We start from the raw sequence: 18612 nt of genomic DNA, 5'->3' as shown, positions 1-18612 counted from the left end.
AGGGAGAGACAGACACACACACACACACACACACACACACACACACACAGCGTGAGTCAGGGAGGGGCAGAGAGAAAGGGATACACAGAATCCGAAGCAGGTTCCAGACTCTGAGCTGTCAGCACAGAGCCCTATGTGGGGCTTGAACTCACAGACCAAGAAGAGATCATGACCTGAGCCGAAGTTGGATGCTTAACCGACTGAGCCACTCAGGCACCCCAAAATATATCCAATTTTAAAGATGTTAAATGAAAATCGTATCATATGAAAATCAGGATTTGTTTCTAAAGCAGGGAAATGTCATAATAAAATTGATGTTTTAATACTATTTATCAATAGGGTCAGGATACAGAATTTAAAAACAAGAGGTAAAGAACTAACTAGTTCTTAACAAGACTACTGTATTATCCAGGAATGAGATAAAGAATGACGGCAGGAAGAAAAATACATCTTTTTTAAAATTTTATTTTAGAGACAGAGTGAGTGTGCAAGTGAGGGAGAGGGGAAGAGGGAAAGAGAGAACCTTAAGCAGGCTCCATGCTCAGTGCAAAATCTGATGAGGGGCTCGATCCCATGACCCTGGGATCATGACCTGAGCTGAAATCAAGAGTCGGATGCTCAACTGACTGAGCCACCCTGGAGCCCCTTTTTTATTTTTTTTATTTTCTGAAAAATACACATCTTAAAGGAAAAACTGACAAGCACTGATTACTGAAAAACTGTGATTTGTTTTCCTATCAAATGAAACAAAAACAGAATCTGATTTCAGTTTCAGAACTGTAACTCCTTCTCATTTACCTACTTGTAACTGGGCTCAATGTAGTCTGTGTGGCAAAAGAAAATACTGAAACTTAAGTGCACTATAAGACTCAGTAACAAAAACTGAAAACCTTATTTCTCTTCTGGGTTATTAAAAATTTTCAATCTTTTTTCGTAAGTGTATATGGGTGTGTGTGTGTGTGTGTGTGTGTATTTATATATATGCTTAAGAACTCAATTTAGACACACTTTCCTATCTTTTTTTCAAGGGATAAACCATCATCCCCTATGCCCTTGAGGTTCTCTTCTCAGATGCATTTTCAATTAACAGCCAATCTGGCTGCCAGAGAGATGGTCTGTGGAGCCAAATGCAAGAAGGCCTCATTTACCTGATGTTGTTAGGGAGCGATGCTTATTTTTTCAGTTATGTTATTCACTTGCAACCTTCCAAAACAAAATAGTCTGAATGTAAATAGATACTTTTTAACTGCCTCTAGATCATTATCATCCTTGCGTAGTAAGAAATGTGAAGCCTTGCAAAAAGAAAAGAAAAGAAAAGGAAAGAAAAGAAAAGAAGAGAAAAGAAAAAAAGAAAAGAATGTGAAGCCTTGCAGGGTAACCATTTATTGAGCATTCAAAGATCGATGTCTACTAATTGTGGGACTGTGTGCAAAATGTTAAATCTCTTCTGCGTCAGTTTCCTTATCTGTAAAATGATATTAATAAAACCCATCTCATAAGATTTTTTTCAAGATTAAAGGGTTACTACACACAAAACAAGAGCCGGGCTTGGCATACAGTAAGTACTCAGTATGTGTGAGCTATAATTATTATTCCCTACTCTACACCAAAATTTCTATACCACCACTCACATAACTAATGATGCCAAGCCGTTTGAGAAAGGGCGACTTGTCAGAGCCAAGTGACCATGGGGCTGTCACAGCAGAGAGCAGAGCCACAACAGTAGAACACAGGGACCTGTGCTGGGACCTAGACATTGTGGAGGTTCAAAACAGAGACTTGTGGGAAGAAAGCTTTATGTCCCTAGTTCTAGAAACAAGGGAAAAACTAGATTATTGAAGAGTAACTTCCTTAACTTTCCATGAAAAAATGAATAGCACCTTTAAGGTAAACCACTAGAAGTTTCCAATTGCAGAGAAAAAGATCATCATGCCCTCAACTTGTAAGTCATTTCAGAGATTTTGGTCATAAATTACACAAACAAAACAAAAAGGTGCAAATATTAGACAAGGAAAAATTTATGACTTACAGATAGGCCAGTCTGGGCCAGTCTACCCAGAGCATGCAAAATAATTAATTTCACAAAAGTAATGGTGAAAAAAAACACAAACCTATCCACAATAGTAACAAAATAAACTTAAAAAAAAAGCACAAGGCCTATAAGAAGAAAATTATAAAACTTTACTGAAGAGCATTTAAAAAGTTGGGGGGAAACGGGGCACCTGGGTGGCTTGGCTCAGTCAGTTAAGTGTCTGACTCTTGGTTTTGGTTCAGGTAACAAAACCCACGGTTTCATGGGTTCGAACCCTGAGAGTCAGGCTCTGCGCGCTCTGCGCACTGGTCATGAGGAGCCTGCTTGGGAGTCTCTCTCTCCCGCTCCCTCTGCCCTTTCCCCTCTTGTGCTCTGTTTCTTTCAAAATAAATAAACTTAAAAAAAAAATAAAAACAATGATCAAGAAAACTTCAAAAAGGAAAAATGTCAATCACATATTAATTATACTACAAAGTTACTATAAATATCAGTAGTATATTTTCTCATGAAATAGAGAAAAACAGAAACAAAACAAAAACCCAAAACATAAATGGAATAGATTTGAGAGTCCTCAAACAGACTTGCTTACCTATGGAGACTTAGCATATGACAAAGGTGATGGTTCAAGCAGGAAAGAAAGATGGATTATTTAATTAATGGGTGTGGGGCTACACGTTATATATGGATTAAAGAAAATCACATACGTGGCCATACACCAGACAGGGTATGAATTTACAGTAGTAGAAAAGTACTTAAGGCAACAGGAAGTAATTTTTGTACTGGGCAGCCTTCCTTAGTGAGGCCTGGAAGCCAAAAAGAAAAAACCATCAACAGATTTGACAAAAAAAAAAAACCACAACAACAAACCAGTAATAGAAGGGGCAAAGATAAAAACAGGTAATTCAAAGAGAAAAGACACAGAAGTGGATCTTAAACCTATGAAAAACGCTCAGCCTCACTAAAAATTAGAGAGCAGGAAAGTAAAATAATCACTATTCTCTGCCCATTTCACGAAGAGCAAAAACACGACTAAGCCACAGCGGAGGGAAGGCCCAGGAGAAACGGGCACTTCAGTAGCCACCGGTGGAGGGAATGCACATCAGAACAGCTTTGTGTGTGTTTGTGAATACATTTAAAACCCTAAAAGGCTACAAACACATCAGTGGTTGCTGGAGGGCCAAAGGAAAATTATATAGGGAATTTAACTTTCTCTGGAGTTTTCTACAATGTTTTCTTAATAAGCGCACCCTGTCAAGGAAATACATTTTACTATTCCAGTAACATAGACTCTGAGATCTAAACTCGATGTTCACAGAGTGCTTTTAAGCTATCTCCCTAGTTCTTGGCAATGTTATCTCAGAAAAGTGAACCCCAATTAAATGAGGGGTATTTGTAACTGATCTGTGGGAAGCCTGACACAAGAAATGATGCTTCAATTCTACAACCTTTACCCCCAAAGGACACTTTCACTCCTCAGTCATTTCTTATAGGACAGCTGCTTTAAGGATGTGGGGGAGTTAGGCAGGAAGGTGGCACAACATATGCCTAGCCTCTACATCACTGTTTGTTGAACTGTCCATTAATAGATAGTGAAATAAATGTAGTGGGCATCAGTGGGCTATAACTAGAATTATTTCTACACAATATAATTGAACAGCATTAATCAAATGTATGCATCAAGCACTGTAATGTGAAATGTTTTTGAAACTTTCTCCCCAGAGAGATAGTATATTAATTTAGAAAACATTTACAGAGTCTTTTTATGTACCAGGCACTGGAGATACAGCAATGAACAAAACTGATAACAGTGCTGTCACGAACTTTACTTTTATCCTGGTGGGAGACAACATTCACTTATAATCACCTGTATAAAAAGTTAAGGAGAAAAATAAATCTAGGCAAGAGGATGGGTATGCGGGGGGGGGGGGGGGGGGGGGGGGCCTATGTGTGTCCACGTGCACTTGTAAAGGCCTAGGAGGGAAAAAATCAGGAGCTATTTGGAACACATTAAGTCTGAGATGCCTAACAGACATCTAAGAAAGGAGATGTTGAGTAAGCAGCTGGATATGTGCACGTGGGGAGAAGAGAGCCTCGTTGGAGTGAGTTCCAAAAAGAAGGAGGGGAAGAGAAAAACCAGAGACAGAAATTACGAACAGTCCTATCTGAGGACTTTTGCCAAAAGGAAACAGAAGGATTGAAAGCTGGAAGAGATAACAGTCATGAAAAATGACAATCAAATGGGGAAAAATGAGTGACATTCGGGAAAAAAAGAACTGCTGAAGCAGTGTTCTTGAGCGGGCCTTGGCTAGCAACTTGGAGTTCATCCACAATAGCGAGGAGAGGGCTGAGTTCATGGGCACAGCGCAGGTAGGTGGGTCTGTGTGGTGATGGAAACCTGTGAAAATGCTCCTGTTTGCCTCTGAAATTTTCTGAAATAGAGACCAAGGCTATCACATGAGAATGAAGACAGGAAAGGTGGTGCCTGATTACAGAGCAAGAAGGTGTAACACAGTTGTATAGCGAAGTGGAGAATGAATGGATTGGAAGCAAAGTGTAACTGTCAAGTGGTTAGAAGTTAGTGTCCAAGAAACTAATAAGACTAGTTAGCCAGGATCTGTGTTTTTCAACCAGCAGGATGGAGTAGATAGTTAGAGTTGACCTATGGGTTAGCCACAAAAGTGTGACGAAGCAAGAGAGGGGGCAGGAGTTGAGTGCGCACGCCGGGGTGATGAAAACGACAATTATAATGGTTAGAATTAAAGCTGGGCAAGGAGGAAAGCAGGACCACAAGAGGGGTGAGAGTACAAAGACAGCAGGACCAACGGATTATAGAACTGATGGGACAAATAAATCATTAGTGTTAGCAACTAGAGGGCGTGAGTTGGAAGGATGGGAGGACAACCAACCAGATGCATGACACTGAGATTCTGGAAGTGGTTCCAGGTACCGGTAATGACCAGGTCCTGGGTGTGACTATGGGAGTGAGTAGCTGAAGTAGAGAGGAAGCAAGGACGGAGAGGCCAGGATGTGTGTGGGGGTGCACTCGCCATGTACGGACAGGTCAACTGGTTTACAAAACTGGTAAAAACCACTGCTCCAATGCTTCTCAAGCTTTTCACATGAGTCACTGGGAGATCCTGTTCAAATGCAGAATTTGACTCAGTAGACTCTTTAACAAGCTCCCAGAGAATAAAGATGCTGCTGGTCCAGTATAACAGCACTTAAATACACCCAACGTTCTACTCTGGACCTTCAGTGTAATTATATCCGCGAAGCTATCTGTAAATTGCCTCTTTGATTACTATTGTTAACAATTCTCACTGAGATAGTCAAAGGGTAATGAGGAGTATTTTACGGACTCATCCTTGTCTTTTATTTCCTCTGTTCCATCATTTAATACTTGGTCATGACCTGACCTTAGCGTTCTCACCTTCTTCTATTCATCAGGCAAAGTATGCAGCAGAATCAAGATACTGTCTTACTCACATCTATTGCAGCAAACATTCCAATGTTCCTTGAAAACAAATACATGCTAATGACCAGAAAAATAAACTGTCCGGATGGGTGTGGTAAGGTAGAGCAGTCAGAGTGGAACCAGAAAAACAGAAACCATATTTAAATATTTAAAACAGAGGCAATTTAATGTAGGGAGTTAGTTACAGGAAAGAAAAAGCTGAGAAGCTCAAAGAAGGGATGGTGAAGAAGCGGAGAGACTGGCACCAGCCAGAAAGTGCTGCCATCTCTAGGCTGGGGGGACACAGAGAGAAACCAGGGTTAGCAGAGCTCAGGAGACAGACCATCAGCGGGCGTGTCACCACCAGGGGTGGGGCTGGAGTCTTACGAGGACGAGACAGAAAAGGAGTCCCTTGGCTTCCCTTGTGCTTTTAGCTTCCTACCTCCTGGAGGGAAGCCACTGGTACAGCTGCCTGAGTTGCAGTTTTCCAAACAGCTCCCTTTGGTCCAACCCCTTCTCTCTCCACAAGTATAGCCCATGCCGCTTTCTGAAAGTAGGCTCAGGCCCAGCCTCTCCATCAGATGTGCCATAACACCTTAGAAATTTCTATGAAAGCTTCAATGAGGAAAGGAAGACACTTTTGTTTAATTTCCTACGCTAAAAACCACTGTGTGGTTAGTTGTGTCAGGACTGAATCAGGCTTAAGACACCGCTACCGAGGTTCAGACTTACTGGGCAAAGAGAAGATCGTACACAAAACTGAGCTCACCGAAGTTAACCACGAAATGGGGACCAGCATGAAACAACAGTACCTGTCTCACCCTTCATTACTGTATATACTTAAAATGGAATTAAATGAAATCAATTAAAATGGAATCGGAGTATTCTGACAGGATAGCCACCTGGGAAAAGATTTCAAGGTATCTACAAAATACATGTGGCTTGATTGAAAACTATTAATTTATCTAATAATTTGATTAACAAACTCTGTTTGATTTGGTATTTTAAAAATACACAGGACATGAGACTCAACTTGCTTAATGGTGATCTAATGATACCTGTGAAAAATAAGCAGTCACTGGCTGAGAAGATACACCAACCTATTAGTTGTAAAATCTAAGTAGATTTCAGTCTAACAGTTACCGGTAACAGTCTCATTTACTCTTTGCAACTTAGGACACTAAAACTGCCTCCTGGCAGTTTTTCTCGATTAATAATTACTATATAAGTAAACCGAGAGCATGTATCATGCTGCCAGGCACTGTTCCAATGTTTCACATTTATTAACTCATTTACTGCCCACAGTAACTTTGTAAGATTGGTACCACTCTTATTCTCATTTTACAGATAAAAGAATCTGCGGCATGGAGTGGTAAGGTGGATTACCCAGCTAGTTAGTGGCACAGCCTTGATTTGAACTCTGGCAAGCTGGTCCAGTCTCTGCTCTTACCCCTGTGCTCTCTTGTTTTGCAATCATTTGCTTCATCATTAAATACAATCAAAATCTTAAATACGTCTTCTTGCTGTTTTCTGACCATTTTTATAAAGTTGGATGATATTACTTTCACTATACTTGTATTTTTTTTGAGTGATGAAACTAACCTCTGTACAGCAACAAATCTAGTGTCACTGATTCTTTCTGACTCGTCACTAATAGAATGGATCCTCTCTAGCACATTCCATTTCCACTACCCAAAAATTTTTAATGTTTCTCATTTCTTGTAGAACACTTACCGATAGTAAGGTCATGCACTGGCTGAAACCTCTTGTCTGTAAACTGTAGCAATAAGCATGATTTACCAACACCTGAAAGTTAAAAAAAAAAAAAAATCATGAGACAAAACTCACAGAAATTAAGAAACGCTTTACAAAAGCACACAGAAAAGAGGCAGCCAGGGTTTCTGGTGCTCTGTGAACAATCTATCAGAATTTCTCGGTGTTATAATTTCTTGGGAAATTACGGGATTGATGATTTATTTGAGAGAGAGAGAGAGCGAGAGAGAGAGAAATATCTTAAGCAGGCTCCATGCAGTGTGGAGCCACGTCAGGCTTGATTCCAGAACCCTGGGATCATGAGTTGAGAAGCTTAACCACCCAGGCCACCCAGGCGCCCAGGGATTGATGATTTAGGTGGAAGGTGTTAATCAATCCCAAACACCTTCTCATCCTTTGTTATTCATTTGATATTCTAATCTGAAAGGTAAGTGGCAGGAACTCCTTCCTACAAGACACCTAGCTGGTCCCCCTAGTAGCCTCTTTCTACCACAGTACTCGAGCCATTAAGGGTTCCTGCACTTTGTTTTTCCTGTCGCAGTGAAAATATGTAAAAACAAGGTAATCTCTTTTCGTAGTTTATCTTACTTACCTACGAACAAACTAGCAGTTAAGTGCTGGGATCTACTTCGGTCTATTTTCTGGCTAATTCATTTCAGGATCGACTAATCTGAATTGTGTCCCTTCAGGGGCACCTGGGTGGCTCAGTCGGTTGAGCGTCCGACTTTGGCTCAGGTCATGATCTCACAGCTCATGGGTTCGAGCCCCGCGTCAGGCTCTGTGCTGACCGCTTGCTCAGAGCCTGGAGCCTGCTTCGGATTCTGTGTCTCCTTCTCTCTCTGCCCCTCCCCGGCTCACGCTTTGTCTCACTGTTTCTCGAAAATAAATAAATGTAAAAAAAAAAAATTGAATTGGTCCCTTCCCTCTACTACCAAATTTCACTTCACTAAGGTCATCAATAACTTCCTCAGCCCTAAATTAAAGACAAATTATCTGTATTCATCCTACCTGTCCTACGAGAACTGGTTTACTGAACACCACACCATTTTCCTACTCATTTTCAGGCCCTTTTCTTCATATATGCCTCCGACTGCTTCCTTGAGAGCACCCTGCACTTGGTTCACCCTTTCACTCAAAAGGCTCTACTGGATGCTAACTGTGCTCTGCACTTGGGACTTGAAGACACAATCCTGCGGAATGCTTCCTTCGAGTACGGGTAGAGAAAATAAACAGAATGAATGCCAAATGATCTATATGCACTGCAATTTACAATTATAAATATTGCCTTTTGAAAGAAGAGAGTACTGTGAGGAAGAGTAAGAAGATACTTAATCTAGACTGAAGGGCTGGAGAAGGTCTTTCTGGAGAAGTGACACTTGAACCAAGATGTTCAATGTCTTCTAGATCATAAACTCAACGCAAGAAGGATGATGAATATCTTGCTGTCTTATGCCAGAGATAAGGCCATTAAACGATTCTGGTGAACAACTGGCCCTAGCGTCACATGTCACAAAGATTGTCAAAATGCCCAATAAACAAATCAAAGAAATTTGTGTGTGTGTGTATGGTTATGTTTTGGGAAATACTTTATTTGTTCAATGTTTTTGGAATGTTTTAACCACAAATAAACTGGAATTTCAAAACATCTGACCTGAGTTTTCTTCTCTTTTCTTTGATCTATGATTTCTTTTTTTACATTACAAAAGGTGTAAAGCCAAACTCATTTTAGCAGATTTCTAGCTTCTTTGAAAAGCCTTTCAGGTCTGCGACAGAAAGGAAAATTATTATTTTTTAGGTGTCAAAGTACAAAATAAGTGAACATTCGCGATATGAATCTTCAGGGTTATTATTATTTTTTAAGATTCAGAAAAAAAAAATTAAGTACAATCTATACCCCAACATGGGACTCGAACTCATGACCTCAAGATAGTCACATGCTCTACTGACTGGGCCAGCCAGGCACCCTGAGGGGACTTCTTTGTTTTTTAAAAATATTTTTCAGGGCAGTTCTTTCGTTTCACAGCAAAACTGAGCAGAAAGGACAGCCAGTTCCCGTATATTCCCTGCCCCACAGGAGCACAGCCTCTTCCACCATCACCATCTGCACCAGAACTGGAACTCTGACTACAATCCATGAACCCGCAATGACACGTCGTCATCGCTCAAAGTCCATGGTTTACGTTAGGGTTCGCTGTGGCGTTTGCCTATTCTATGGGTTTTGACCAACGTATAATGTGTTCCCCGTCATGGTATCATACGGAAGAGTGTCACTGACCTAAAAATTCCCTATGCTCTCAGTCCCTCTCTCACCCCTAACCCCTGGCAAGTGCTGATCTTTTTACTGTCTCCACAATTTTGCCTTTTTCAGAATGCCATATAGCTAGAATCAGCCTTTTCAGACTGGCTTCTCTCACTCGGTAATATGCATTTAAGATTCTTGTGTCTTTTCTTCATTTCTGTTTTTTAATAGCCCACATTTTCCCATACAGAAAAAATACGTAATTAATTAAACATCACAGATTTTATTACTGGGAGACCTCAAGAATCACCTAACAGTCTGGTAAGCATGTAAGTGTTACAAGAGCCTGAAAACCGTTTCTTACCGCACAACGGGAGGTACTGTTTTAGTACCACTAACACCACTTACTCTGACCAGGTGCAACTTACGGGTAGAATAAGGCTTGCTCTTTGGTTCTTCATTTAAAGACTCTGTACTTTCTTCAGGTAACCACAGTACTTTTCAAGTTAAGAGGGTTTTGGTAATTTGCATACTCTGCAGGACATCCTTTATTTAATATTTGTCCTCTTTATGATATAAAATTGGCAAAAAGCTCCAGCGTTTCTTTCACCAATTTTCCAGTCTCTCTTAATCCTTGATATTCAGAAAGTTCTTTAAAACCATCCTCCCTATCCTTTCAGCTGTCTGTCAGTCTAAATGTCAGATCCCCATTCATCAATGGCAAAAACGTGCTCCGACATTTTTACATACTTGATGAAATTCTATATATTTTGTGCAATCTGTAACTGATTGATCTTTCATTTTCATGGAAAATAATAGTCAAATATGTTGATTTTCCTGGAGGGATACACTTACAAAAAATAACTGAGGAATAGTTTAAGTGGCCAATGAATATTTTCATGTTATTATAACTGTATTATCAAGAACTTTGAAATATTTAAAAATTATGATTCCCAACAACAGATAAACTTGTACAGAGCCTCCCTCATGCCAGATATTGTTCTAAGCAATTTCCATATGTCAGCTCATTTAATGCTAACAGCATAGCATAGGGGTTAGATTTCTGACTCCAAAGCCACACCACACTCCTTGGGTTCCAATCCCAGCCTCGCTAATCACTATCAACAGAACCTCAAGTGAGTTACCTTCTCAGTGCCTCACTTTCCTAATGTGTAAAAAGGAGGAGAATAATAGTACCTATCTCATATGTTTATCAGAAGTATTAAATGAGTTCATGCATTAAGTGCTTACCACAGTGTCAGACACATAGTAAAATTCAAAAAAGAACTCAACAAATGTTTGTTACCATTACTACTACCACTATCATTTATTACTCTCTGTATACTTTAAGCTCCCTAAAAGCATGAGGCACCTTTTATTCATTTTCAGTTTGACCACATGTACTTCCAACGATTTTCCAAAATTCAACCTTGCTAGAAATACTTGGATACGTACTATGTTCTGAGGTTAAGCAACTGGAATGTATCAGTCAACACTAAGATAAAGGCCCTGACCTTCTGGAGAAGAGATCATGAACAAACTTTTTTATTCTTTTAAGTGTGTGTGTGCACATTTGCGCGTATGTGTGTATAGTAGGGGAAGAGGGGAGTGTGACGGACGGACAGACGGATGGATGAAGACGTGGTAATGCAGAGTGTTACTTGGTATGGTACAGAGAAAAAGCAGAGCAGGGGCGGCTGGGCGGCTCAGTCGGTTAAGCCTCCGACTTCAGCTCAGGTCATGATCTCGCGGTTTGTGAGTTCGAGCCCTGCGTCGGGCTCTGTGCTCACAGCCCGGAGCCTAGAGCCTGCTTCGGATTCTGTGTCTCCTGTCTCTCCATCTCTCGATAATAAATAAACGTTTAAAAAAAAAAAGGGGGGGGGGGAAAGCAAAGATACGCAATGCTGGGGGGAAGGAAAAAGAGTGTGGTGTTTAAATGAGGTGGCTGCTCACTGAGAAGGTGAGGTTTAAGTAACAACTTGAGGAGAGGAGGAAGCAGGCAGGTGGATTACTGAGAGAAGAACACTTTAGGCTAAGGAAACGGCTAGAGGAAACGCTGTCCGTGGGATGTGTGGGAGAAACTGCGATGAGGCCAAATATGGCTGCAGCTCAGAAGGCAGGGGAGAGTCCTGTCCCTAAGAGCAGAGGTTGCAGGCATCATAGGGGCCTGGTCACACAGACCCCACAGGACTTTTAACATTTACTCGTGATAAAATGGCCGACTCACTGGAGGGTCTTGAGCAAAGGAGTGACGGAATTGGAAGTAAATTCTAAAATAATCGTTCTGGCCGCTGCAGTGAGAATAACCTGCGAGCACAAGCAGACGAGAGCAGAAGCAGAGAGACTGGTTAAGGCGGCTTTCCTCAGTCAGGCAAGGAATGGTGTCTTGGACCAGGGCAGCAGCAATGAGGGGTCTGAAGTGACTGAATTCTATCCTCGGTTTGAAGTAGAGCCAGGATAATCTGTTGGTCGTGTGGATGTGGGTTTTGAGAGAAGGAGAAAAGCAGGAAGCACAGCTCCAATGTTTCTGCCTGATCAATGGGAGAATCCGTGAGATGGGGAAAATTCTCAGGAGAGCAGGAAAGATCATCAATTCCAGTCCAGTTATCTCGAGTTGGGGTGAACAGGCAATAGAATATAGGAGTTTGGCATGTAAGTTTAGACTACAGGGAAGATGTTGAGGTCGGAGATATAAATTAGAACTGTCAGCATAAGATGGTATTTATTTTTTTTATTATTTATTTATTTTTTTAAATGTTTATTTATTATTGAGAGACAGAGAGGCACAGAGTGTGAGCAGGGGAGGGGACAGAGAGAGGGAGAAACACAGAATCCAAAGCAGGCTCCAGGCTCTGAGCTATAAGCACAGAACCTGACGCGGGGCTCGAACTCACAAACCGTGAGATCATGACCTGAGCCGAAGTCGGTCGCCCAACCAACTGAACCACCCAGGCGCCCCTTTAAGATGGTATTTAAAGCCACAGAAAGAGAGGGACCAGCAAAAAGACACGCTGTTTTATAAAAGCATGTTTGTTTTGTAACAGAATTAAACAGAAACCAAGCAAACGTAAAAGCGGCCCCTCCAAATCCAACTACTACTGGTTTTCATTCTATACCTGGAACCTGAGAGGCCTTCCTGCGTCCTCTTCTCTGCCTCTCCATGCAGACAGACTCCCACGGCTGGTTTCTTGCCACCACAGATGCCTTCTCTGGCCATTCTAGGTGAAGTAGCTTCCATTCCCAATCGCTCTCTATCCATTAGAGGTTTTTGATCTTTACCAAAAAATCCCCAAATCCATATTGGGCCCCACCCCCAGAGGTTCGGACTGAGCTGTCAGCATCATGCAGTGGTTACAAGCACTACGTGGGTGGCCTTGGATGAACCTCTAACCTCTGTGGTGTTTTTGCCATGTAGAAGCTTTGTAGTTTCAGTGTCCTGCTTGTTTACTTTTGCTTTTGCTGCCTTTGCTTTTGGTGTCAGATCCAAAAGTCATCTCCAAGACCAGTGCCAAGGAGCTTATGGCGTATGTTTTCTTCTAGAAGTGTTATGGTTTCAGGACATTCAAGTCCTTAATCCGCTTGAGTTAATTTTTGTGTGTGATGTGAGACAGTGGTCCAGTTTCATGCTTTTGTATGTCGCTGTCCAGTTTTCCTAACATCTTTTATTAAAGCGACTGCCCTTTCCCCACTGTATATTCTTGGCTCTTTTGTCATAAATGAGTTGACCATACATGTGTGGTTTATTTCTGGGCTCTCTATTCTGTTCTATGGACCCTCGTGTCTGTTTTTATGCCAAGACTCCACTGTTTTGATTACTACGGCTTTGTAATATAGTTTGAAATCAGACAGCATGATGCCTCCAGCCTTGTTCTTTCTGAAGACTGCTTTCGCTACTCACTCTTTGATTAATACAAATTAGTGTACTTAATGCCACTGTCAGAGTTCCTACCATGAAGTCACCTTAACTTTTTCTTTTACTTTGGGTCCAAGTCACCATCATCAGTAGGACAGTATTGTGGTGAGGACTGAGTACCTAAGTCCCACATGAATGCCAAATAAATACAAGCAATACACATTAAACTGCATTCCTAAAGCCTCACCCTAGAGATTCTGATTCAGGAATTCTTTGGATGGACCCCAAAGTCAAGTTAATAAGCCCCCTAGCGAGTTTTAGGTCATGTGTCCTCCACAAGAAACAATGGCCCTAGTGCCAGGTGTTCTACTGAGATTTATTTTCTTAGTCGTCAATTGACCTCACCAATTTCAAGATAATTTTAAAAAATTGATAATGGCTCTGTTTTTAAAATCATACGGCACACAGTTTATTTTAAAATAAAAATTAAAAAATTTAAGGGGCGCCTGGGTGGCTCAGTCAGTTGAGTGTCTGACTTCGACTCAGGTCATGATCTCAGAGTTTGTGAGTTCGAGCCCCACATCAGGCTCACTGCTGTCAGTGAGAATTCAGATCCTCTGTCCCCTTCTCTCTTTGCTCCTCCCCTGCTGGTGCACTCTCTCTCTCTCTCTCTCTCAAAAATAAACATTTAAATTTTTTTTTAACTTAAAATTAAAAAAAGTAAAACTTGAAAAGTACCAGAACCAATTCCTAACCACTTTTGTCCAACTATCATTCTGAAATCATGGTTGCCTATTTATATCTATTACACTTGTAGATGTAACAAAATTTAACAAAAGTTCCATGAATGAAGGACCTATCTCATGACTAAAAGTAACTCACTGAAGAACTATGTATTTTATTTTTCTGATTTTGAGTCTGCTCTTTTTTTCTTTTTGAGGAGTCTGGCTAAAGGTTTATCAATTTTGTTGATGTTCTTAAAATTTATTCATTTATTTTGAGAGACAGAGAGACAGAGAGAGAGAGAGAGAGAGAGAGAGAGAGAGAAAGAAAGAATGCGAGTGGGGAAGGGCAGAGAGAGAGGGACAGAGAATCCCAAGCCAGGCTTCGAGCTGACAGCAAGGAGCCTGAAGCAGGGCTCAAACCCATGAACCATGAGATCATGACCTGAACTGAAATCAAGTGTTTGAACGCTTAATTGACTGAGCCCCACAGGCGAACCCCAATTTTGTTGACCTTTTCAAACAACCAGCTTCTACTTTCACTGATCTTTTTTTTTCTTTTAGAGAACTGTACGTTTTAAAGTCATACCAAAAAACTGACAGACCTCTGACACAGATCATTCAGAGATGTGGTGAACCGGCTGAAATATTCGTAGCTTCTTTTGCAAACAGAAAACTGTATTCTTCTCTGCACAACATTCCAAATTGAGAAACATGAAAAAACAATAAAGTCTGCTCTTTTTAAACAGAAAACTAATAAACTCAGCATGGTATATTAGAAAGAACACAAGCTCTACAGTTGAAACACCAGTGTTCAAATCGTCTGTATCATTTTATAACCTGTGACCTTGGACAAATTAGATAGAGAAACTGAGCTCCATTTCCACATCTGTAAAATGGGAAAAAGAAAATAAAAATATAGTATTCCTACTTCAAAAGCATACCATAAAGCTTAAATGTGGAAACTTCAAATTTTGCAAATTCACAAGTTAATAAAAATGTTAAGCTGAGAATTCTTTCAGATGAATACGGCTGAGGAGCAAATCTCCAACCAAATCTACCTGATCTCGAGTTCAAAATTTTAAAAACATATTTTCTACAATGAAGTGAAGAAAACATCCATAACCTCTAACTTTCTTTCAAGTAAAATGAATTCAGAGTCACTCTTATGCTACCGGTTTTCCACACACTGTCCCCGCCTCACAACTAAGACAGCAATCCTCTCGACCACTTCCATTAGGTACTGATCCGGCCCCTTATTGTAACAGGCTGAAGAGTGGCCCCCAAAGAGAGATGTCCAAGGGCCAACCCCTAGAACCTGTGAATGTGACCTTGTTTAGGAAAAGGATCTCTGCGGATGTAATCGGGGATTCTGAGATCATGTCAGCCTGGATTTGGGCTGGGGCCTGAACCCAATGACAAGTGTGCTTACAAGAGAAAGGCAGGGGGAGGCAAACATACACACACAGGTGACAGGCTATGTGAAGACGGAGACAGGGACCGGAGCTGCGCTGTCACAAGCCAAAGGACACCCGGAGCCACCGGGAGCTACAGGAGACACGGGCGAAGTTTCCCTGGAGCCTTCAGAGGCACAGCGGCCCTGAAGATACCTGGACTCTGCACTTCCGGCCCCCAGAACTGTAAGCGAGTTTTGTTGTTTGAGGTCCGAAGGCAAGTTCGGGGGCATTAGGTACGGCAGCCCTAGGAAAGCAACCCGCTTCTCCGGAGTCATCGTTCTTTCCTCTCCTCCTCCTGGGACTTTTGTGTTGTTAGTCTTCCAGGTGTGTTGACTCCACCTGTAATAATGTCTACCGTAATCAGTGAAGTGCCTCAAACACCAGAAATCGTAAGAGCAGTTAAGGGAAGGGGAAAAAAGGGCCTACAGAGCACTTAGGTCACAAATCTATCAGTGAAGGCTAGGAGGAAAGGTGAGAGATGGCCACTCAAAAAATATTTACGGAGTACTTATATTCCAGGCACTGGTAAAAATAAATGAATACAAACAGAGAAATTAGACAAAGTTTCCAAGAGGATGTAGCTTTCAAAACACAGGGTATCTTTCCCCTGAAAATGGGAGGTACAGAAACAAGTAGGCTGACGACAAGGCTGAAAGAGTTGCTGAAGAATCAATCAAGTGAAAAGGAAATAGGAAGTTGTGGGGATACAGCCCTCTTTCCCCTGGAGCAAATCATCTGCCACTACTTCTGTACCTCTGGTTTACAATATTAGAGTACTTCGAGTACTTTAAACACTTCTGGGATGCGACCAAAACCATGAATATGAGTAGAGCAGATCATGTCAGTATTTCTCACACATCCGGCCATCTGCACATATTTATTTAGCATACTTTAAGTGTTCTTTCCCCAAATACTCAGTGATTTTTTTCCATTTAGCTAATGGTTACTTATCTTTACAACTTAACTCAAGTGCCTTAACCCCTAGGGAGCTTCCGTAATACTTAATAACTTCCCTTCACAAAGTGAGTTAGGTATTCTTCGGATTTTAAAGTATGGAGACTTTCTGGCCGTGTGTATAAAATAATCAATGTAATTGTCTGGTTTCAGAAGAAAAAACTAGATGCTCTGTTGTAAATGCTGGAAAAGAAGAACACTAATGGCCTTCTGTGATGATCTCACTCACCTTGGGCATGGCATGGACTCTAGGAAACCACATCTGGACCTGAGCTCAAGACCAAGAGGTGAAGAAGTCAGGCCTCACGGAGGGCAAAACTCATTTTAAAAAACAGGCTTAGGAAGAGCACCAACCCTACTCCTTACTCAGCTACTCTTTGCTGAGGACCAACGACGGACACCTAACAGTGAGTAGAGAAGCCTTAACTTGATAGCTTACCCCTTACTCTGCATTCTTTATGAAACCTCTTTGCTTTTGACCTCTCCCATTGTATCGATTTTTTTCTCCCCCTTAGTTTTCACCTAATGTCCTTTTCTGACTCAGGATCTCATCAAGGACACCATGTTAACATTTGGCGATGATGTTTCCTTAGGCTCTTCTTGGCTATGACGGTTTCTCACACTTTCCTGTTTTTTGACCCTGACAATTTTTAGCAGGACTGGTTAGGGTGCCGTAGAATGTCCCTCAACTGGAATCTGTCTGACTTTTCCCCCCATGACTGACTCAAGTTACTGATGTTTGGGAGGAAGACCACAGAGATAAGAGTAGTTTCTCACCTCTACAAAGGTACCTACTATCATAACAAGGGTACATACCATCAACATGACTGATTATTCCTGATCACCTGCCTGAGGTAGTCTGACAGGTTTCTCCACTGTGAAGTAACTCTGTTTCCTTCTCTTTCCATTCTATACTCTTTGGAAGGACATCACTACGCTTAGACCACCCCTTGGGGAGTGGATCTTACCAAAACTGTAACTACTGATCTGTTTCTCTTTGTATGTTGTCATCTTTCACCACCACGTCTCACTGCTCCTAGCCAATCTTCTGCCCTTTCATGATGCTTTAACATTACCATTGTATTTATTACTTTTACATTCAAAAAATAAATTAAAAAAGAGCCTGTATCTGACATACTCTTCTGAAATAGAAAAGTACCTGAAAATTACCTTCATCTTTAATTTTTGCTTCTTTTTTTAAGTTTATTTATTTTTGAGAGAGACAGTATGAGTGGGGGAGGGGCAGAGAAAGAGGGAGAGATAATCCCAAGCAGGCTCTGCACTGCTAATGCAGAGCCCGATGTGGGGCTTGAGCTCACAAAACCGTGAGACCTGAGCCAAAACCAAGAAACAGACAGACGCTTAACCAACTGAGCCAACCAGGCACCCCTTTAATTTTTCACTCCATGCAACATTCTTTCCTAAATCCTGTTAATTACAACTCTCATCAGTAACTACTTCATTTTCACTATCACTGCCTTAGATAAGGCCTTCATTACCCCCTACCTGGACCACCATAATAATCATCTAACTATACTCCAGCTTCCTAATCTGTCCTATGTATGACTGCACCAGGGATGAATGAGAAAAGAAGGAAGGAAGGGATTACATTTAACATCCAGTATGTCTCTGCCACTGTACTACAATATGAATATATACACGTGTGTGTATTTAGTATCTTTCTTTAACTAAATTTTTTTATTGTTTATTTACTTTTGAGAGAGAGACAGAGACAGAGACAGAGTGTGGGTGGGGGAGGGCAGAGAGAGAGGGAAACACAGAATTTGAAGCAGGCTCCAGGCTCTGAACTGTCAACACAGAGCCCGATGTGTGGCTCAAACTCACAGACCATGAGATCATTACCTGAGCCAAAGTGGGACACCTAACCGACTGAGCCGGCCAGGCTCCCCTTTAGTTTCTAATGTAATCATAATTCTAGTCTGGTATTCTTTTCTTTTAAAAACTTCCACCTATTCTACTGTCTACAGAATAAAGTTCAAATTCAACCATACTCTATCACGATTTAGGTCCAACATGTGTAATGAATTTATCTTTCCGAAAATCTTATTTCCAGTAACTATCTGACATGGGACTATACTACAGTTAAAATGGATGGTTTAGGGGCAGC

General features: G+C 41.2%; 1 protein-coding gene across 1 annotated transcript in view; it reads right to left on the bottom strand.

The window, feature by feature from the left end:
* Positions 1-18612, bottom strand: part of RAB2A (RAB2A, member RAS oncogene family) — an 85316-nt gene that overhangs the window by 46460 nt on the left and 20244 nt on the right. Inside the window, exon 2 of the mRNA XM_019421268.2 lies at positions 7221-7292. Coding sequence (XP_019276813.1) covers positions 7221-7292 — 72 coding nt within the window. The remainder of the gene's footprint in view (positions 1-7220; positions 7293-18612) is intronic.

Source organism: Panthera pardus, unplaced genomic scaffold (genome assembly GCF_024362965.1).
Source record: "Panthera pardus isolate Hobbes unplaced genomic scaffold, ASM2436296v1 HiC_scaffold_7, whole genome shotgun sequence".
Taxonomy (NCBI): Eukaryota; Metazoa; Chordata; class Mammalia; order Carnivora; family Felidae; genus Panthera; species Panthera pardus.
Note: the sequence above shows the minus strand (reverse complement) of the source record. Positions and strands in the feature narration are given on the sequence as shown.